This window comes from Pavona decussata, unplaced genomic scaffold, assembly GCF_977016875.1.
Source record: "Pavona decussata unplaced genomic scaffold, jaPavDecu1.1 SCAFFOLD_65, whole genome shotgun sequence".
In the NCBI taxonomy this organism is placed as follows: domain Eukaryota; kingdom Metazoa; phylum Cnidaria; class Anthozoa; order Scleractinia; family Agariciidae; genus Pavona; species Pavona decussata.
This window is the reverse complement of record NW_028145485.1, coordinates 189,561-212,500: the sequence shown is the minus strand read 5'-3', so window position 1 is coordinate 212,500 and position 22,940 is coordinate 189,561. Positions and strand designations below refer to the sequence as shown.

Here is a 22,940-nt window from a genome sequence, read left to right as displayed (position 1 = left end):
GATACTTGTGAGTTAGCAAATTATCACATGCAGTGAAATTTTAAACTTTAATTCAAAAACACCCTTTATACTTTTAGCCTGCGTACAGACGTCTCCTATTGCCTTTGTTGCACTCGGAAAGTTACCTGAGGGGATTAGGGGTGGCTGTACACGGGATATATACTTTTAGCTTGAACTGGCTCAAAAAATAGTTTAAATAAATTTTTACTTCACTAAGCATCAGGTGAAATTCTCGTTTACAATTAATAATAATTGTATTGGCTGTGTTGCCTTGAAATCTTGTCAGAATTCAAATTGATTTTAATGAGTTTTCTTTGACTAATGTCCACCAAAATGCAACTGTACCCTTCTCTTTTGAAGGCAACAGGGCGCCTGTTATTGGTTATCACTGCAATGATCATCTCTGACTTACAGGGTAGTATATTACTTGTAACCTCGCCCTTCAAAAATATACGTTACTGAATTTAAATAAATTCGATGGCTTTACATATAATACGCGCGGATATTTTGCGAGTTGTGGGGTATTTTCCCGAGCCCCGAACAGGCGAGGAAAAATACAAGCAATGAGCAAAATGTCCGCTCGTATTATATGTAAAACCATCGAATAAGAGATGTATTATTCCACTACAAAAAGATTTTGTTAACGTTGTCTTGGCCTCTCTTTTCTTGTAAGAGTGTTGAAATACACCCGGCATTATCTGTCTATCAGTACACTGTATATAGCGCGTGCGAATGATGTAAACAACACAGAAAGCCAGTGAAATGTTGTTGTCTGTATTTGCTCTGTTGGAAACTGGTAAAACCGGGGCACTACAGTGTATTACGGTCTTATATTTTGTGCATTCTCTTGACCTTATTTGGTGAAAGGACACAATAGTGGAATAATAAATAACATTGTATTTACTGTATTATATTGAATGAATAGGCAGCAAAGGGTTGTCATTGTTTATTTATGAGAATAGGCCTTTTGCAACAAAATTATTAGCCATGTGATCATTTACCATAAAACTTGTAGCTGGAGCTAAATGGTTTCCAGGAATGGAAAGAGCATGTTTCAGTTAGCAAGAACACAAATTTTCATACCAGTGCCATACAAAGGCAAGATTTTGTAACAGTTTCAATACTTGCGAAATTAGAATGTTTTACAAGTGTGGAGGTGGAAAGGCTTTGCAATCCAAGTAAAATTTCATAATACATATTGGTTGAATTGTAAAGTGGGTGCAATATCACTGTATGAAATAAAAAGTGTGACAAATTAACCATATGAACAAATTTCAAGCCGTAATATGACAATGGAGAGATTTTATGGCAGTTTAAGCATATGAAAATTTACAAGGATTTGTCAGGAAAAGCAGTGAAGTTTGACTGGTGGGCAAGGAACCTTCTTCCCAATCAGCATACAAATCCTTCCTTCAAATAGAATTCACCCTTTTCAGATATATAAGCCTGCAAATTTGCAGGCTAGCTAATTTCTACATGCTTTTTACATTCATAGCAAAATCATTTCTCCAAAATGGATTGCTTGCATGTTAACGGGAGAAGTAGTCACGTGACCAACTGTTGCAAAAGGCCTATTATTTAGTTCAATAGAAGTTTGTCATTTCGTGTCTGAAGAGATGTTATAATAATAATATTATAACATGAAAAAAGAACTTTGTGACATTTCCAATACATAATTAAAAAGTTTGTTTGTCTGACTGGTATGATATTAAATACATCAGTTTATTTATAATGACTTTCCATGGTACAAATCTTGCTAACAATCTGGAGCTTTAAAGGGACTAAGAATATAAATTGTTATTTAATTACTGGCAGTTACTTACAGTCCAATTAACGTGGCTAAAAAAGAAAAAAAAATGCATTCCTTGATCGTGACTTCAACATTACAGCTGTATGTGGAGTTTGACATTTGCCTCCAATAAGACTAGAGGGTTGCACAGTTGGCTATTCTGGCTGTAGCTTATTGCACTATCATAAACCATGTCCTGAAGCAAAGACAGATAAGAAGACCACAATGTTCCTCTCAGTTATTTTAATTTGTTCCTAGTATTTTGGTGATACACTGTAATTCAAAAACACTTAATTGCATGCTAGGAAGATTGAATGACTCAATAAAACCACACAGAAATAATATTGTGTCAATGATTTTATCAGTGAAGCTTGTAAAACACAAATTTATACTGTAGTTTCCGATAACAATCGATAAGAGTAATCAATATCAATTGATGAATCAGTCCTTGTTGATTACTAGCGGTAATCGATGGCAATCAAACTCAAAACGTTTTTCTTCACTGATTTTCATCTATTGCTATCACCAATCGATATTAATATGTATTAGCTTCTTTTCACGTCACTAAGTTTTAACCTTACCAAGTTAATGACTGAGCCCTGAAGCTTGTTAATTGTAATCAGATAATGACTAGCTTTGCACATACATATGTATTATGCATATACATATTATTACTGTGAACAGTCAACTTTCACTTCTTTCTTAAATGCTGGGGGAAGGTTGAATATTTTACCGTGTGAATTGTCATATTTATTAGAACCTTAATCCTCTCCTACTAAATGCAACGAACTGCCTGATAGAATTGGTTTGTTTTTGATAAGAATTATACCAGCTCATTTTCCACAAGTAGTCCTGATGATCAATGTATGACTGGCCAAAATATTGTCGTGAACTTGAAGGGAATGGTTGTCTTTGTCCATTGGCAAAACAATCAGTTGTGGAAGCTCCTTGGCACACATAGTTATAATGATAATACTGATCAAGATGGTGATTGCCATAAGTGCTGTCGTGGCCATACCATTCATTGTAATGGACATTAGGGTACAGATGACTTGAATTGACAGCAGAAAGTGATTTTCCACAATGACCTGAATAACATTTGTCAGTTTGGCATTGAGTAAGCTGGTCGTAGTGATCCCTCTCACATGTATTATTGTTTGACACATACTGTTGAATATGTGAGGGCATGGATTGTAAAACATCTGCTGATGTTTCGTTAAAACTTTCACTCTTTGTTTCAGTAGCATCTAATTCGTTCTCTGCCTGGGCATCATCTTCCTCTAGCTCATCTTCCAGCTCGCTTGAGTTTGGAGAGCGTTCTACAAAATGAACTAAATTGGAAACATTTTCCAAGTACTCTGCAAAATCTCTTTCAAATTCTTCCACAGAAGGCAACTGATAGATGATATTGCACTCTTCCTCTGACATGCTGTGTGAGTCAGCTTCATTCTCAGTGGTGTCTCCATGTTCACTCTTGTCGTCTTGTACGCTCTCTTCTCCTGACAGAGATCCAGATGATTTTCTTTTGCCTGCAGCTGATGCCTGCAACCCATTATCAACATGTTTATTCTCTACTCCAAGCTTTCCACTGCTGGTATCAGTTAAGAAATAACGGTTTAACCTTGTATTTATACTCCTCACATCTGGGTGTGAATCAAGTTTTAAACGGTGTAATTTATTCACAATGAGATCATTTTCTTTTCCTAAGGCACATGAACTTTTTAGATCTGTAGATGATACACGTGGAGAAGATTGTTTCTCTGCTGTTTCAATGTCACTAGGTTTCATCAAATCACACTGCAAATCAACCTCAGATGCATCTTGCAAAGTTACTGCCGCAACATCATCCGTTTGATTTCTGCATGGAAGGGTCGCGTCACAGCTACTCCGAGCCTTTTGAAGTTCTTTGGGGCCATTAAAGGATTCCTTCAAGCTTTGATTACAATGTGAGAACTCAGCATGCACTGGCTTGTTTGGGATGGCTGCCATCACTTGTTTCTCTGTTTCAGTGTTTGTAGGCAGCAGATCTATGCCACTCTTGATCAATACATTTGGCAGCAGATTCGTTTGGGTTTTTGTGTTTTCAGAGCCATTTTTAAGACATCCCTGCTTCATCAGGTCACCAACACAACTCCTTTGGCAAACCATTTTGCTTGCATCAACCAGCACCTCATCTGCACATCCTGAAGAAGTTTGAACTGAAGTCGATTTATGGTTGTCATGGTGCACTTTGTCCTGAGATACCCCAATACTGGAGTTCTTTAGCATATCAACTTCCACTACACCTGTTCTTGACTGCACTGATCGAGAGGCAAGTCCATTGGATGCTTCACTTGTGCATAAGGACTGAGGAATGGGATCTGGAACAGACATGTTTGTAAACCAAAATACAGTGACGTCAGGTGTGAGTATCTCACTACAACATAATAAAAGCGGGCTATACTTATAAGAATAAAGGAACATGATCAGCAAAGATACATGTAAACTGCCTTCAGTTAATGCTCCAAAAAATTTTAAAAGTCTCTCAACTATCTAGCAAGTACATGTACAATGTTAAGAAATACTTCAAAATTTTATAACAAATCATGAGGAGAAGATGTGTGTATAGGATGAAGACACATCACCCATTATTACATTAAGTGCATAATATTCATTTGGTAGCCAGCTTTCTGGAAACGTATTGAGGTCACACCTTAATTGGAAGCCTGTAACAATACACGGTACATAAAACTAAGCAAAAGTTATAAATAAATGAGGTCACGAGTGACAAAATTAATATAATTATAATATTTAAATAATTTAAATAAGTACTTGAATAATCAATTGAATAATACATCATTCTTATTTTATTATTATTATTATTATCATTATCATTATCATTATCATTATTATTAAGGACGGTGCCTACTATTGTTACTGCGCATACGTTCTGCGCATCTCGAGATACTCGGGTTTCCTATGGGTGGTGCCTACTAATACAGGAATATTTTTGCGCGGTTTAAAACTATACGGAGAAACCAGAACTCAGCAAATGCTTTTGGTATCTCAAAAGAAAATTGTGGGTAACCATGCATTTTTCAGAGATAATTAAGCTTCAAGTTAGGAAAAAATCCCATACATTGCTTTATATTTTGGTGCTTTTTAGAGATGTTATTGCTTAGTTATCTCTGAAAAATGCATGGTTACCCCCAACTTTCTTTTTGGATTCCAATAGCCCTTGCTAAGATCTGTTTTTCCCGCATAGTCATAAACCGCACAAAAATACTTCGGTATTAGTAGGCACCGTCCTTAAATACATGTTTAACGGCTAGTATGTTTGAAAGCTTGAACATTTTACCTGACAGAGTATCTATTGTGATGCCGATATTCTCTTCCATTGTCTTGAACAACTTTTCCTCTTCTCCATGAGCCACAAATGTCACAGCAACACCCTTTGTACCTGCAGGGAAGAAATTACTATTTTAATATCAAAGATCAGGCTTAATTGGCATTACAGTCAATCCACGTCACACATGACCAGAATTTTTAAAATTTGACCAGAGTTTTGATATTAACACGTCAGTTGATAACATCGCCAACACGATTTCAGAGTTCCCACGGAAATTTCCCTAGTTTATTGATGGTATATAGCTATTAATTTTTCTTTACGTTACAGCATTAGTATTTGAAGAATAACAATTGTTTCCCAAGTAATTTAAATCTTTTTTTTTTTTTTCAGTTAATGCCTCTTTTTTGGAAAGATTTCCAGAGAAATGTTCAACATTCCACTCAAATGCCGGATATTACCAAGAGGACTTTGAATGTTCATTAATTTTCTTTCTCAGAAATACTGATCACACATGACGTGGGTTGACTGTAAAACATGGTAACAGCACAGTTAGACCACATCACAAAAATATGTCCCCTTTAATATTACTCTCAATGGTCTGAAAATGTCTGAAATAAGAATCTACCAAACAAGAACAAAACCGCATTATAATCACAATTTACAGTGTGACCACTTTATAATACTTTAAATTAAAGGAGGAAAAAGATAATAATAATAATAATAATAATAATAATAATAATAATAATAATAATAATAATAATAATAATAATAAGCTTTGTATTCTTAGGCTGGATAATGCAATGTAAACTGAGAACGTCTTGATTTGTTATCCATTTCACGATATAAATAGTGTGCAAAAATTGATTTCCAATTATGTTATTGAATTTCATTGCATGCAACCAGACTTGTACAGTATGCTTAGAGTCATGTTGATTGTAAAATTTATTTTATTGTTCGTTATTCAATAAAATAGATCACTATTGTATAAAAATAAATAATAATAATAATAATACTAATAATAACAATAATAATAATACTACTACTACTACTACTAATAATAATAATAATAATAATAATAATAATAATAATAATAATAAAAGATCAATGTGTGTTTTAAAAACAATATTATATAAAATTAATATTAAAACCATTATAACTAGTGGCTTCACAACTGTTTGGAATTTTTCTAATGAAATTTCCTAAGGGTTGAGGTGGATGGGGGGGGGGGGGGGGGGCTTAAGAAAAAAAACCCTTCCTTGTGGGGAGGGGGGAATGGTCATTTTCTAAAACTCCACCAACTACATTATTATGTATTTCCCACAGTTTGAACTCTTGTTGAATTGCTTTGAGCTATCAAAATTGATAAAATATTATTTTTTTAGGGTTTTTTTATTGACATATTGTAAAACCAAGAATATCAACTATTGAATATTAATATTAAATTATTTTTTAGAATAAGTTACATGCATACATGTACGATTTCATGTGCTGGACAAACTAAGGTAGATGCACTGTACCTGGACATTCAAACATGTCTTTAGGTGATACAAGAAGTCATGTACAGTATATGTACACTTTACATGGATATTTCTGTTTAATACTGTTTAAATATACAGTAAATGAACCTGCTATCAATGGTATGTCAGTTACATGCATGGCAAACATTATTTTCAGCTTCACTGCAATCTTTAAAACTTTTAATAATAAATTACATTTCTGCATTTCCAGATGGTATACATCATTTAACACCCCCATCCAGATGTACACCTTCACCTTATTATACCTGAAAAAAGTCGAATACATTATACCTGTACATGTAGACCATCAACATGTCTAGCGTAACTATTACATGTAGTTGATACAGTACGCAGATTTATTTAAAATCACCTCACAGCCTAAAGGGTAAATATTTACGTAATAACATGCATTTACAAATATTAAAAATTAAACCTAATTACAGAAATAATAGAAAAAATAGAAAAATGTATACATGTCAAATATTATAACTGAAATTTTACTTCTAATTTACTGCTAACAGTAAGCAATTTGAGTAGCATATTATTATGCACTCACCAAATCTGCCTGCCCGGCCAATTCTGTGAAGGTAAGTTTCAGAGTCACGGGGTACGTCCATATTAACCACAAGATTAACATGTTCTGCATCTATGCCGCGAGATGTCTGGAAGCCAAAAACAGATGGCTATACTGTTAGTAATGTTATACATGAAGCTATTCCTAGTTGTGCAAGCAGGATTGACGCAGTTGTGAGAGTGCTCATTGCACACCCAGCCAATATGCACTGGATTTGATTCCTGGCTCTGCATCACATGACTTGTCAGCTGAGTGACATATTTTTCAGGATACATACATGTAGGTTCACATTCTTGATATAGTCATGATAAAACTGATTTGATTACATGTACTGTATGTACATTGATCATGGCAATATTTCATTGGGTGATTTTAATTTTCGGGTAAAATAAAAGGAAAAAAAAAGAGAGACGCACAGTCACACACTCGCACACTGGTGACACTACAGAGCAATTGTGATTTGTTTTAGAACTAGCCAGGTGTCATCAAAGCAGTTAGTTTAATAATGCTTCAAATTGCAGGCAGAGCAAACAAAAGTCCTGTACAACTGTGCATGTATTGTCTATTATAATAATTTCATTGGGCATTGCGGCATATTTTGCAGGCTAAAATGAAGAATTCAGCAGGCTAAAATATATTTTAGCCCGCTGCTCTGAGCCAATAAGAAAGAAGAAAATAACGTAGCCAGCCTGAATCAGAACTGGAAGCCATTCAACTGTTCGCGCTGTTTTCTTGCATGTTTGACTGGAAGCGCTGCCATCTGCAAAGAAATTGTTTTGAGCTACAAAATCGATGGAAAACCTAACGAAGAAGCAAATTCTCAGTTGTCTGAGCTAAAGAAGAGGACTTTAATCCAGAAACTGTGGGCGATGGTGGAAATAATACCAGTAGTAGCTCCACGGCCGGAGGTGAGTCAGTGTAATTTGTCTTCTTTGAGCAAAACCCGCTTTTAAGTTAAGCAATTGGACAATAATTTTAACAGTCGTAAGTGACTATTTCTTCGCTGTTTACAAATTCTGTTATTTTCCTTTTGAAAACTTAGAAGCAAAGATTCTTTTGACAAATTTTGCGGTGTTCTGCCAAAGTTTTAAGTTTTTGTGACAACAAAAGCTTTTGTACAATAAAATAAACACCGACGCGATTCCGGCAGCGTTCACAGAAGATATCGCGATCGCTTACTGTACTGTCTTTAATTCCTTTTGTGAACGCCCTCTGAAATTATTTTAGAATGCCCTCAGAATTCATTTTAGCCCACGCCAGCCTGAGTCGGGCCAAAAACATATTTACGCCCACGAACATCAACTCTATTGTTATATTATAGATATTAATGCATCCTCCTTCAGCCTTGTTACAGAAACGTTACAATATAATAATATTTCAGTTTATTATTGTCAGTAACAAATTTATAACAACTGCACTCAAACTAATGCATACTTTTCCAGACGGATATGTTAAAACTTACCAAATCAGTTGAAATAAGCACTCGACACTTAAATTCCTTAAGCTTCTCCATTGCCTTGAGTCTCTGAGCCTGAGTTTGACTTCCTGGATGTAAAGTGATTAATTTTAAGTCAGGTCTGATCGTCTGATAGATCTGTGTGAAGCTTTATATACACAACATAAATCAAAAAAGTTATAGGATTTTGGTTCAAATGAGCAGCTGAACATTTCCACAGTGGTTAATATTTAGCAAAGCATGATACATATGCAAATTTGAACCACAGTGAACTTGAAAAACATTATTTTGTAAGTTTCAGGGCTTGTCACTTCAAAAAACTGTTAATAGATACAGGCACAGAACTTGACTTTAAAAAGGCTGTTTTTATCTAGGAATTGTGTTTCTGTGGGAAAAGTTTCAATAATTGCAAATTGACTTGCCGGAAAGTTCCCTAAGCACATGACTTTGCAAACTCTTTACTAACACACGGTTTTTGTAAAATAATTAAATCATCTGTTACATTGTGCCGAATCAAAACCTTTGAACAAAATGAATAAAAAAAGGGCAAAATTATTTCAAATCACATCAGCTGATACCATGAAAAGTTTGTATGTACAACAGAATCATCCACTGTTGGCACGGGCCATTTTAAAAACGGCACAGATAAACACATCACAAGACAAGTGCTTTTCTTCTTGCGAGAAACTTTAGTTTGGTAATATTCCAAAATTCTGCTATATCCAGTGGTTCTCAGAAGACGAGAATTGAATTTCATATTGATAGATGCAACTCTTGTCTGGCAAAAAACGAGACGAGACCAGTAACTTACTTTTGAGCGGTACTCACTCAGTAGTTAAAGTACATCAACATTTGAAAACAACGTTCAGCCTACTGCTAATTAGTAGCATTTTCCCAGGTTTTATAAAATCCATTTGAAGTCTGAGATGGGTTTTCTTGTGTTTTATCTCAAAGGAGGGTGAAGCTCTATACTTACAGTTTTTAGTAAAAGGCTGTGGCAAGAAAGTTGTCTCATCTTTAGAGACGAGAGACGAGAGTTGTGTCTCACGAGAGGGTGGTAACTTACTTTTGAGAGGTACTGTAATACTTGTATGTATAAATAATCTTTCAATGAAGGCACCAAAACAAGTTACTTATTTATTTATTTTTAAATATCTATTTATTATAATTTTAATTTTAATACTTCAATCACAGACCTGCAATAAAGACAGAAGGCCATCCTTTCAAACGGAGGGTATCACACAGACTCTGTGCCCTGCCGAAAACAAGATATCAAAAACCTTTCAATGTGCTTTTGACTACAATTAATCTTATTTATTTTACCATGAATAGGTATCTTCTCTTGTATTTAAAACCAAAGATGCAATTGTGAGTCATAAAATGTGAGTGCCAAGTGGTTGTGTCAGGTTTAGTGCCGCTTAATGTCAGCCTGACAGTTGAGTGTTCCTTTGTTCCTTTGATTAGAAACCCGCAGCAATTACATCTTCAAATATATCTTATTCAAGCGACAGTATAATGGTATTTGACAGATTCTGTTTAAAATAGCTTTAGATTCTGAAGTTCTTAAGTTCAGAGGGAGAGAATTCCAAAGTTTTGCTCCCTGTCGTTCTCAGAGGCAAGATTAAAATAGAGGTGGAGGATTTGAGGAATGAGAATTAAGTGCGGGGTGCCTCAGGGTTCTATACTAGGTCCCCTACTTTTCCTACTCTATATAAATGATCTGTGTAACGTGTCGAAGGTCGTGGACTTTATTCTTTTTGCAGATGATACAAACATATTTTTCTCCCACAAAGATTTTAACTTGCTTCCTGGAATCTTGAATTCTGAATTGCTTAAATTAACTCATTGGTGTCGAGCAAACAAACTGTCCATTAACTTTAAAAAATCAAATTTTATGGTTTTTAGACCACCCCAAAGGAGGCAAACACTTGATATATCTATTCAAATTGACAACAATGCAATTAAACGTGTGAAAGAAACAGTATTTTTAGGTGTTATCCTCGATGAGCATTTGTCATGGAAGCCTCACATTCTTAGTGTTTCTAGAAAAATATCAAAATCAATAGGTATTATTTATAAGTCTAGTTTTTGCCTCCCCAAAACCTCCTTACGTTCCTTGTACTATAGTCTAGTTTACCCTTACTTAATTTATTGTGTTTCTGTGTGGGGATCGACGTATAAGTCTAATTTAAATCGGATTATTGTTCTGCAAAAGAAGATAATTAGAATAATATCAAAAGTTTGTTTTGATGCTCATACCGGTGTTCTTTTTAAGGAACAGGAGATTTTAAAATTCTCTGACATTTATTTATACCAAATAGGTAAATTTATGTATCTTTTTAAAAGAAGCTTACTTCCAAATTATTTTCGTGATATGTTTACTCTTGCAAGTCAAATACATTCTTATAAAACAAGAAATTCCAACCTTTTCTATATACCTTATTGTCGAACTAATCTTCGAAAATTCTCAATTCGGTTTCAAGGTCCTTCGTTTTTCAACTCGCTAAGTCGTGAAATTCAAAACAGTGAAACTATCAGTTTGTTTGGCAAAAGACTTAAAAAATTCCTTCTATCTAAGTTAAATTGACTCTTTGTTGAGCTACACACCTTTTCTTTACCTTTTCTTTCTTTTCTTCCTTTCCTTTTTTTTTTCTTTTCTTCTTTTTAAAAAAAAAAATTTAATTGGAAATTTCAATCAGTACCCTTAACTTCTATGGTTTATCCAATAGTTCTAGGAAGCCTATAGTTTATAAGCCCCCGGCTTCTATATAGGCTTCCTAGCCTTTAACACATTTAATATTGTAAATAGTCAAGTATGAATATTGTAATAGTAAGAATATTGTGTGTCGTCTATAATGTATTTATGTTGTATCTTTTTGTTAATGGCAAATAAATTGAATTGAATTGAATTGAATAAAACAAACAAACAAAATAGAGTAAAGAGATGATATCCAACTGACCTGATTTGGTAATTTGAGAACACAAGACACTGGTGAAATTGTACATTTGAAAGAAGCTTCAACAGTTTAGTGACCTGTGGATGTCAAATAAATTATTATTAATTTAATAAATATTATTAACTGTTGTCAACTTTAGCACAAAACTGTAATAATCAAAGGACTGATACCATTCCCAATCCAAATGACTTTTCAGATTGCATTTTGTTGTTGTAGCTCAGATTCACCAGAGTTCTTGCATGTGGCCTTGAATTCCTTCAGGAAACCTTGCTCCAATGTTTTATTCGCTGCTTTGTGCTTTGTTAATGTTTGCAATAAAAACCTATGATTATGGTTAAGATTTCTGTTTTTGCCACAAAATGAAGTGCAAAGAAGCAGATACATTGTAAAACATTAAGCTACACTCATAAATCCATCCAGGAAAGAAATAACACAGCTCAGTCCTGACCAAACCTCTCACATATTCTGTTACAGTAGTAGCAGCTGACATCATACAGTGTAAAATTGTAACAGGAGTAGTAGGCAGAAAAAGCCAAGTCCAAAGATGTCTTGGCAACAATATTGTGTAAACAGCAGCAAATCATGATTGTCTTTACATAGCAAAATCGCTGGCTGCCAGTACATTTTGCTAGGGCTGCAGCCTAGGAATACAGACTGAAGTTTACTTAATATTAATTTTATATAATAGCTTCATACTGCCAACAGGTTCACGAGCATCTTGCTTTGCTCAATCCATTAGAATATACAGACATATAATTTACTGTTTATATTACATTAAACCTCTAAGTTACTACACCTGACAAGTTTTCCCAACTTTAAGAATAAACTGCTAGAGGTTTTAATAAAATAATCTTTGAATTGGCAAAGCCGCACACTTGTTGCACAACTTAACAGTATGTATTAAGCATACAGTGTATAATTATTGTTAGGTATGAGGTGGCCTCAACTGTAGGCCTGGTGGTTTCTAGATGTCACCTCGCCATACATTAAACACTTTCAATTAATTGTAAACATATTACAGAAAAGGCAAAATAAATGCTGACTGACTGACCTTTTCCTGAAAGGTTTTGTGTGGAAGTGGATGAAAAGGCACCAGTTGATAAAACTGCTTGATACCTATATATGGGACAGCACAGAATTTAAAAAGTACATGTAATGTTATCATAATTATAATAATTAGGAAAAAATACAGTGAAACATGCAAAACTATGTGATTTAATGTACAGTAGCTCTTCACAACCATTTCCAATTTTTACATGTATTTGCAATACATGTATATAACGTTTTGAGATTTGCACCTACCCTGTGACTACAAGTCATGTGATACGAATTTAAGGATTGCCTAAGGAAGTGGACTCAAACTGAACATCTGTGAGCTTGCTTTGGGTTCTTGAGAGGATAACTAAATGGTTTGGGGCAAGAGAGGTAAAAGTGTCGACCCTTGACAGATTTTTTTTTTTTCACAACTGTACGAATGCTTCACTTGACCTGGTTCGATCTTATAATTGAAGGGGTGAGTGGAAAAAAGCCTCAAGTGACATCTGATAGACTACTTAATTCTCCTAGCAAATTGCCTTGTTCTTCCTTCTATGAGCAAAGAAGAATTTGACATGAGATCAGATGTCACTTAGGGCTTTTTTCCATGCACAGAGGTTTCAATAAGTTTTTAAGCAGACGACAAAAACTGCAAAGTAGGCGGCTAATGGAAGTTCAATTTTACTCTTAACTAAATTAGTTTATTAATTTTGGAGAAAGTAGGCGGCGAATTAAGGTCAATTTGCTTGATATAGATGGCGAATTTCGCCAGTTGCCTGCTCTTATAGAAACCCCTGCTCGCAGTGATTGTCCCCTTCAACTATACAAATTAAATAAATCAGTTGAGTGTGGGTATCTCTTTTGAGTAGCTGGTCACAAGTGCCTTTTCTAGAAAAGTACAATGCGATATTAAGCTACAGTATTTCTTGATAGATGTACATGACTGTATTATTCAGTCATTGACACAGGCATACTTGGAAAAACATTAAATCCAACTTCGCCCGAACCAGTTGACCTATGGCCTTCCAATAATACATGTACGTTTGGATGCAAAACCACTAAGCTACAAAAGAACCATGGGAGCTAGGCCATTTACTGCTAGGATTTGAATGTAGATGAGTTGCCTGTTGGGAGTACTTTAATTTTATTTTTCTGAGTATGCCTGTGACACTCGTGAACAGAAAAAAAAATATATCTTATTCTGATTTAATCACCAGGCTGAAAACATTTGTGGTAACAATACTCTGTAGGGAGGGGTCAGTGGTCATTTTTTTAAGCAGAAACTTACCCTGAAGGGTGGGGTCAGTGGCATTAAGCCTGACAAATGTTGGCTCCCTCATGTATTGTGTCAAGTGTTTTGCTAGGTATTCTGGGTAGGTAGCAGAAAATGCCATCATTTGCTTGTTTGATGGCAATGAAGAGAAAATCCAACTGAAACAAAAAATCAATGAAAAACATTAATTTTATTACATTATTTTTATTATTATTTATTTAGTATACATTTTTATAATACAAAAACATGGACTAGTACAAAGTTTGACAGAGCTACTCTACCTAGTAAAATGACCTATTAGTTGGTTACTTTACTTAGTATACACTGTAGCTGCTCTATCAAACTTTGTAGCCTATGCTTTAGTGCTCACTAATTTAATTACTGGCCTGATTCAAGGTACAGTATATCCACTTTACAGGTGGGTGGAGACAAATGATGTGATTGAAGCGAAGTAAACACAATATATTAGGTGTATTGTGTTGTTCCAAAAATCCAATTTTTACCCCTTTTCCCATGTCCATGAACCCCATATGCCTCTAGAAATTTGTCTTCATGCACTTGAGGTAGCTCTAATCAGTTGTAGAGCATCCAAACTAGTAAAAGGAATTTCCTTTTCCTGCGTACGACTGTGTCACTCAAGAAAAAGATAAATCAGTTTACTTGACCATTATGTATACTACATGTATGTCTTGTTGTTACCCAGGTGTAGTCTACTAATATGTTTGGTTGTTGTAGTTTCCTCACAGCTGTATTTGATGTTATACAGTTGCATTTATTTATTACTTGATATACATTACATGCACATGTAAAATTTTGTTATTGTTATAATTATTGAAACATTATCATTGTCATCATCATTATCATCATTACTACAGTCAAACCTCCACCTTTCGTGAACGACCACCTCCCATATATAAGCGACCACCTATCCCAAACACCAAGTTTTTCCCAGTCAAAGTCCTGTAGTTGGAACGTATCGTAAATTACCACCTCTCGTAAGCGACCACCACCACTTTTTGAGGTGACGGCATTATAATTTTTCATTGTTTTTGACCTCTTGTAAGAGACCGCTTGACACATGGTCTGATCTCCATCTTTGCTGTATGTACTACGCTTCTCAGAGTTTATGAGGAACCTTTAGTGACAACCTAGCACTGCTTGCAGGAAAATGTATGTGATAAATTATCTTCCAATAAAGATCGAGATGTGTCAGACCTGTTCTTGGAAGAGACCCCCTCTTGTTTGACTCTTGTATGCGACCACATCCTTTAAGCGACCACTAAATCCTGGCTTTTTGGGTGCGTGCTCATGGGAGGTCCAACTACATATTATTTATTAAATTATTACTACTTGTTAAAGTATTATTTTTTTACTTGATTTGCTCTTGAAAATTATCCTCAAGAAGTTTGTCTGCTTCATCCAAAATAAACAACCTCACAGATTCTGTCCTCAGAAAATGGTTTTCAATCAGAAACTTGATTCTCCCTGAAATCAAAATTGTTTGCAATTTTAAGGTGGTTCACAACAGTTTCTAACACTTTGCACCACTTACATGTATACTTTGACAGATCAAAATACTACTGCTCACTTCATACATTACAACTTACAATAAATTATTATGGTAGCAAACAAAAGCCTATTTATCAATGGCAAACAAGTCATCGTCGTTTTCTTTATATAAAAGGTTGCCATAGCAACAGTCTGGCTTGTTAGAAACACCCCTAATTTTAGCTTTAAGTAAATATTATTAGACCTAAAAAAAGAGTGACCCCATTTTTTGTCATGGAACTGTGATCAGCATGTTCAGATACAACTTTTTGCAGTGTTTGAAAAAAAATTGTAGAGAGGGGCCGGTTCAGACTTACATGTACCTAATATTAAAGGAAACCTCCACTCTCGAAACATATTAACGTTAAATTGTTGAAAATACAATCTACTTTGAAATTTTGTTGGAAAACAAGGAAATAACATTTCAGCATAAAACGTGATTTGATTACTGCCTATTTTTGCTTTTAAATTTCCCGGGTGCCGTCATCTTGGATTTCATGACGTAATACGGTTGCTCAATTGTTTCACACAAAAGAACTTCTGTTGAATAACAACAGCGGCAACCGTTACACATCATAAAATTCAACATGGCTGCGCCCAGGATATTTAAGAGCGAAACTAGTCAATAATCATTATTTCTACGTTTTAGACTAAAATTTAGAATTTCGACACTACATCCAACACTCATGTTCATGTACCCATCAATAATCTCATCAATAATAACCTCCACTCTGACAACAAATTATTTGTTGTCAGAGTGGAGGTTCCCTTTAATAAGTTATATTTTATACCACAATTACTGTACAGCAGTACAACTGCAGTTGCAAGAACCTGTCTATCTAAAGTTCATTCATTCACTTCATCCTGTTTCACAATCATAAAAAGGGGTGGGAACAACAAATGGACTGATAGCGGCAGCTATACTGTAAGCTGACGTCCAGCCCTATTTCCCGAGCAAAATAATGTAAAACGGGTATGCCTGTTGCCCGTCCATCAAGACCACCATCATCATCATCATCATCATCGTCATCATCATCAAGCCAGTAAGTTTTTATTTTTTAATTAATGATTAACTGTAAAATTTTAAATCCAATTATTAAACATTAATAACTAGGGGCTCATTTCCAGGGGGTTGATTTTGGGGGAGCAGCTTGGGCTAGATAATAAAAAGAATTTAATAATAATTAATATTATATTAAACTAAGTTAAAAGTACAGCTGTACCACTAAAAAAGCTTTAAAGTACATGTAGCTAAGCCTAACAGTTCATGAGTTATATTAATTTTTGGAAGGCTTATAAACAGAAAGATCTTATTGTACATGCATCTTCACAGAGATTTGGAGTTAAATGTGGTGGAGGAGCTTATTATTATTATTGTAATAAGTTTTGGACACTTACAGTACATGTATGTACACTGTAGTTTCAGCAAGGGTTAAACCTTCCAAATTTTATTATATGAATTTTCCTAATCTCAAGGCATGTGTGTGATTGATATTGCAAGAAGACATAAAAAAATATTATATTAATCCCCCAGAGGACGTAAGACTTAACCTGGTGTTCCAACAGCAATGTGGCATGACTTCTTTAGCAATTTCTTATCATCTTCAACTGGAAGCCCTCCAATGAACACATGGCAAACTAGGTTGTCCATATGTGAACCAATTGCAGTTATGACATCCTTGATTTGAACCGCTATCTCCCTTGTTGGAGCCAAAATAAGAACCTGACAATGGAAATGTAAACTTTATTTTTATATCCAGATCTAGTAACGACGTATGTAGGGGTACAGCGCCTGTTTTGAAAGCAAGAAGCACAGTTGTGTACTATAATTTACGATGTGCTTTCCAGAAGACCTGGCACCTGGCAGAATTGACTGCCAGATAGAATTTCCTGTGTACAACTTTAACCTGCAATTGGGCTCTATTTATGACTTACTGTACTCATTAAACCATTCTCATGGGAAAATAAGGGTACTTACACTACATCATTTGATGTGTATCATACATGTACAGATTGTATACATGTATGAAGTGTCCTTTTTTTTTTGGGGGGGGGGGGGGGGCACAAAGCTGTCTTTGAGTTTGACTTATTTTGCAATGCTAAACAAGACTTTGGGTCAGTTGCATAAAGCAAGTGGCAGTTTTCTGCAACGACCATTCCTTGCCTTCCAAAGGATTTTCTTCCACCCTCTTTGTGTTTCTCATCCTTGAAGTAAAACCATCTTCGGTTGACTGATCCATAATACCATGTTAAGCCTACGAACGCAGACGTATAATTTCCTGCTGTCGCTTTTCTCGGCGGAAAGAAATAGCCGGACATATGTCTGCGTTCACAGGCTAAGAGAATGCTTGCAGCAAACTCCCACACATCGTATTAAAGACGCTTTACACTGTATGCAGCCTGGCTTAGATTCCACAAAAAATTGCTCTTATGTACATATACACATACTGTTGTCTCGCAGTTCTCCCAAAGTCTTGAATCTAGAGCTGTATCCATCAGCTTCTCTCTGTGGCTCTGTGGGCATTAACCTTTTCATTAATTCTACTAAAAAGTTTATGGGAAGATTTCTTTTACCTGAGTTGCATTGTTGTCAACGGAAAGACTTTCCAGAGCAATGACACTAAAAACACATGTTTTACCAGTACCAGACTTGGCTTGAGCAATCAGGTCTAAAATACATGTAAAAAATCAAATTAAAAAAATATATATATTCAAATTTAATGTCAATAGCAAAGGGAATGCTTCCACAATCTCCCGAGCCAGAAGCTCACAATAAAGTGCTTGAAAATAATCCCGATCAAAATTGGAATTTCGGAAATGTTGGTTTTTGAGGAGAGGGGAAAACCGGAGTACCTGGAGAAAAACCCCTCGGAGCAAAGACAAGAACCAACAACAAACTCAACCTACATATGCAAATGAGTCCGGGAATCGAACCCGGGCCGCATTGGTGGGAGGCGAGTGCTCTCACCACTGTGCCATCCCTGCTCCCCTAGTAATAATTATTAAAAATAAACTCCTTTATCGAAAAGTTAAACGCTAAAAGATTCTTTTAAAACATTTTAAAAACTCTAAAAAGCGGACGACGTTTCGGCGTTACTCTACGCCATTATCATTACCTTTTTGACTTGATAATGGAAATTTTTTAAATGTTTTTATAGACTCTTTTAGCGTTTAACTTTTTGATAAAATGTTACTCCAAATCGCTCCTGTTAAAAATGAACTCAACAATAAAAATAATAATTATAATAAAAAAAACAAACAAACAAATAGAACTTGTCTTGGGTCAATTCACAAACATCAAAAACGAAATGAAAAAAAAATGTTATCTATCAAATGAAAATATTTCAATTATTGTATAGTGCAGGATGTGTTGAAGAAAAAAAAAACGAACAAGTATAATTATGTACATTTGGATTGAATTCCTCACTGAGGTTTTAAATAAATTATTTAAATATTGACTTGATAGAACTTACTGAGTACAGTTTCATTATTGCATTTATTTTAATTATTTATAATAAGTTATTATTTTTATCTTATTTATAAGATTAGTTTTCCTTCCAAAGACTATGATTAATAATATTGATTATAGCAATGTATCTACAGCTGTACAGTATTAGCGTTAACATTACATAGTCTACAGGGAGTGATTTCTCTCATGTTAACCTTGGAATATGAAGCTGCTTATTATAAATTTAAGGCTTTTTCCACACATTTACATGCATACTTCAGCCCTCAGTCATTCAATACAGTAGCTCTCTGTATTACATGTGTAACCTCTGCATGATTAAAAAAAGTGAAAGCCACTAGACATTGAAAGGACAAAAAAAAGAAAAAAAAAAAGCAATGAAAGCATCTACTGTATATTGACCTTTTAGTGACTCAAAAAACTTGCATAACAGACAAGTATGGTTCACAAACCTAGGCCACATCTTCCTAAAGGAATGGCTTTGAGTTGGATTGGAGAAGGCCTCTCAAACCCAGAGGAACTGAGACCTTTCAAAACATCGGAAGAAAGTAAAAGGGACTTGAATTCTACAAGCTCTTCTGTCAATACATCATCAGTACGCTGCTGCTCACTGAATTTGTGTGCCGTCCGGATTCTCGGCATCATGCTGTAAAATGGAAAAGGTGATTTTCAGAATTGTACATGTATTTCAAGGCACCAACAGTTTTTTATCAATCATTGAGGCTCTATGTACAGTGTAGCATCTTATTTCAGTACAGTATATGCATTTGCCAAGTAATTGCAAATAGTAAAATGTCTCTTTTTTGTTACTGATCATTATTTTCTCTTGATAATACTAATAGTAAGTAAGAACTCTGCAAAGGACATCAGCTGTGTGCTTGCAAATACATGTATGTTGTGCAGTATCTGGACACAAACACCACAAGCTTCATCACTCAAATATATAATTATCTGTGTTGGCAGTGCATTGTTGTGGTAATATACTGTAAAACTACTGAATGATTCAAATTGGCTGTCAGAGCAAACCACGTGACCAGCAAATAACTGCCTACAAATAATAGTCTCCTCATGCGCAATACTGTCCAATTGTGTTAATGCCGCAAATAATGTTCTGCTCATGCGTAATTGAAACCATGCTCTTGTGTGAAAATGGCAGATTGTTTCCTCGAGCTGTCAGGGAGTGATTTTACATCTTTAGCTGACCAAAAGAACAGTGAGAATTATACTAAAAAAGCAACAAAAGTTGACTGCACGTACAATTTGAATTTTATTTAACTGAAAAGAAAGGGAGATGTAAAGAATCGACCACAAGAGGACACAGAAAAAATCTGAGCCCCAGATGGGATTCGAACCCACGACCCTCCGTGTTCTAGATCGGATGCTCTAACCTCTGAGCTCCTGCATGAGGACTCGTTGGCGAGCAAGGGTCATTTTTGTGGATTGGACTTACGAACCGCATCACGCAGTCAGGCCGTCCATCACGCAGTCCTGCTAATAATATATTACAGCAAAGATACAGGTGTATGCTCAGTACACCGCTTATTTTATATACACTGTACGAGAACATTATTGATTCATAGAATGCTAAACAATAGTTGTTGTCATGAACAATCATCAAGAAAAAGCCAACCATTTCCATTGATGAGAATACTTGTATTATTCAGTGAGTGACACAGGCAAACTCGGAGAAAGTAAATCCGAGTGCTTCTATCAGGAGTCAACTTGCCTTGCACTGTAACACCTTCTAATTACTAGCTAGATCGATGCTCTACCACTGAGCTATAGCTAAAGGAGACTCCAGGCCATAAAACTAGGTTTAATTAAATTTGAACAATTCCACTATTGGCTTTAAACTACCAATAACAAATTGAGAAATGCTGTCATTCATAGCTTGCAGCTGTGTTTTTGACTAACATAACGCAGGGCCATACGATATAATAAGCTATTAAGAACTTCGAATTCTCATGTATACACGCAAAACTTATGCAATTCAAGGTACACGGAGTTCTAAATGTGAGTATGTAATGAAGACGAAACTGAATCATTCACACGAAAGCTACTGAGTAGAGTTTACAGATGAACTCCTAAAGCATGACCATTGACCACTCGAAATGCAAGCGGTATATTTCCACTGGTGGTGAACGTATGACCAACAGTGACCAAAGCAAGCTGAAGCTGACGTATTCTGTACTCTAACCAAAAAAATGTTGCGAAAATAGAATACATACCAATAGATTCATCTAACAAAAATCTCCTGGTCGCGCTCTAAATCTCCCAAAACTCTCAAAGAAGATGATTCCCGGAGGTCGACCATGCTGATTTCACTGTTGATTGCGTGAGGTCTGGAGCCAAGAGTTCGTCCAACCTTGTTCCCAGGTCCTCGACAAGCATCGTCGGACTCGGAAGTTACTCGGGAACTCGGGATGAATATCCGAACATGGTGTGTCGTCGGTTATCCAGAACGAAGGACACGGAGCTGAGAAAACCCAAACGCAACCAACTGGTTTGCCTCACACCAGCTGGGATTTTCACTGTCCAATGCTTAAAATATCCTGAGTTAGCAGTTCAGCAATCTCCTACCCAGAGTCCTCAGGCTCTTTGGGTAGCGGTTCCTGCTGACTAACCGCTGGCCAAAGAGCCTGGGGACTCTGGGTACGAGATTGGCACTTCAGTTGCATAGCCTGTATTAGAACAAAGTCTTCTTTTTCCTTCGTAGAATGTTCACACAGACCCCCTCCCCCCCTCCCCCCCCCCCCCCTTACGCCAGGTTCCTGGGGCACTCCGTTGGTCCAGCAACCCGGCTGGGTGCACTGGACAAGCACCGGTTCGCAGGACACACAGGGGAATATGGTCGCGGAGAGTCGGTCAAAGGACATAAATATTTTAGAAAAACCTGGCGATTTCAGAAGCAAGACTGAATTACCTTGCACCCAGGGAGACTCGGCCGGATTTGCTTGAGTGACAGTTGAAGTGACAAACTGAGGTGTGTCCGAGGTGTGTACAATATAACAGGGAAATGCGGTGTTCAGAGTCATCTTCGACACAGGATACTATATTTATTCGATGAACGACCCTGTGCGCTTATTTAATTTTGGGCCCATGAGGGTAGGCGCTTATTTGAGGGTGGGCGCTTATTATTTTCCCAACATTTTCAGCAAGCGAGGACATTTTTAGAGAATAACAAAACAAGAGATAACAAGTTTGTTTCGCTTCAACAAGACAAAACAAAGTGCAAAAGCTAACATAAACAAGCCATAAACAATATAAAAGTTCATTGACTACCGTATCTAAAACCAATTTTGCAACATAACTGTTTTTTTGTTGGGAGGGGTTGGGGTGGGCGCTTATTCGAGGATGGTCTCTTATTAACTTTTTGGGCTTTTAGGGTGGGCGCTTGTTCGAGGTGGGCGCTTATTAGAAGTTGGATGGTTAATCGAATAAATACGGTAATTATGATTGTACCAATAAATAATGTTGGCTTTGTTTGGTATTAAAGAGCTGATACTGTATAAAGCACAAACAATCCCGGCTGCAATATTCAATTCCTTCACTGGCAGCACATCAAGAAAAACCGCACCCTGATTAATAAACTACTGTTTACAGCGCAAACACAACAAAAATCTGTTACATTAGTTTCCTATTATGCTCTTTTTGCTGAAAAAACTAAAGCTTTTTGTTCCTTGCTAAAATATGTGCCAGACACAGGCAAACTCGTGATGTCACGCACGATGAAGACGCTCGTATTAAATAAGATTTTTTTCAGTACTTGTAACCGCATAAATAATCTGAAATAAATTTTTCACACCTGGTGCCTCAGGTCAACATTGTTGTTGTATGTTTTCAATATTCCTCAGGCAATTATTTTGCCAGTGTTATTTCGTTTTAATGCTTTCAGTTCAAATTGTTTCTTAGCGGTCATATAAAACTCTTTAATAACTTTCGTTGTAACTTAGTAAACTAGTAAATTATTCCGCCAATAGAACTGAAAAAAAAAATG

At 35.8% G+C, this 22,940-nt stretch overlaps 2 protein-coding genes across 3 annotated transcripts in view; one reads left to right on the top strand and one right to left on the bottom strand.

Annotated features, from left to right (window-relative positions):
• LOC146478217 (ras-related protein Rab-43-like) overlaps nucleotides 1-1,248 on the top strand; it is a 10,083-nt gene extending 8,835 nt beyond the window's left edge. The window contains exon 4 of one of the 2 annotated variants that reach the window (XR_014865176.1): nucleotides 287-1,248. The gene's annotated coding sequence lies outside the window, so the exon portion shown is untranslated. The other variant, XM_085112480.1, reaches the window with a different exon arrangement.
• On the bottom strand, nucleotides 1,063-21,295 carry LOC146478216 (uncharacterized). The gene is made up of 13 exons (XM_085112479.1): nucleotides 21,172-21,295; nucleotides 19,396-19,589; nucleotides 18,052-18,146; nucleotides 17,029-17,200; nucleotides 15,303-15,414; nucleotides 13,945-14,087; nucleotides 12,673-12,737; nucleotides 11,625-11,698; nucleotides 9,861-9,919; nucleotides 8,671-8,753; nucleotides 7,191-7,296; nucleotides 5,127-5,228; nucleotides 1,063-4,149 (listed from the first exon to the last, which is right to left on the bottom strand). The coding sequence occupies exons 2-13, from the start codon at nucleotides 19,586-19,588 to the stop codon at nucleotides 2,543-2,545; spliced, it is 2,811 nt and encodes a 936-aa protein (XP_084968605.1). The 5' UTR covers nucleotide 19,589; nucleotides 21,172-21,295; the 3' UTR covers nucleotides 1,063-2,542.
• Nucleotides 21,296-22,940: the final 1,645 nt, after the last annotated feature.

Coding starts and splice junctions, on each gene's coding strand:
- LOC146478216 (XM_085112479.1), bottom strand. CDS start 19,588: ATGATGCCGAGAATCCGGACGGCACACAAATTCAGTGAGCAGCAGCGT. Junction 15,415..17,028: donor CATTGCTGTTGGAACACCAG/GTTAAGTCTTAC, acceptor TTTTGATTTCAG/GGAGAATCAAGTTTCTGATT. Junction 14,088..15,302: donor AATTTTCAAGAGCAAATCAA/GTAAAAAAATAA, acceptor TTTTTGTTTCAG/TTGGATTTTCTCTTCATTGC.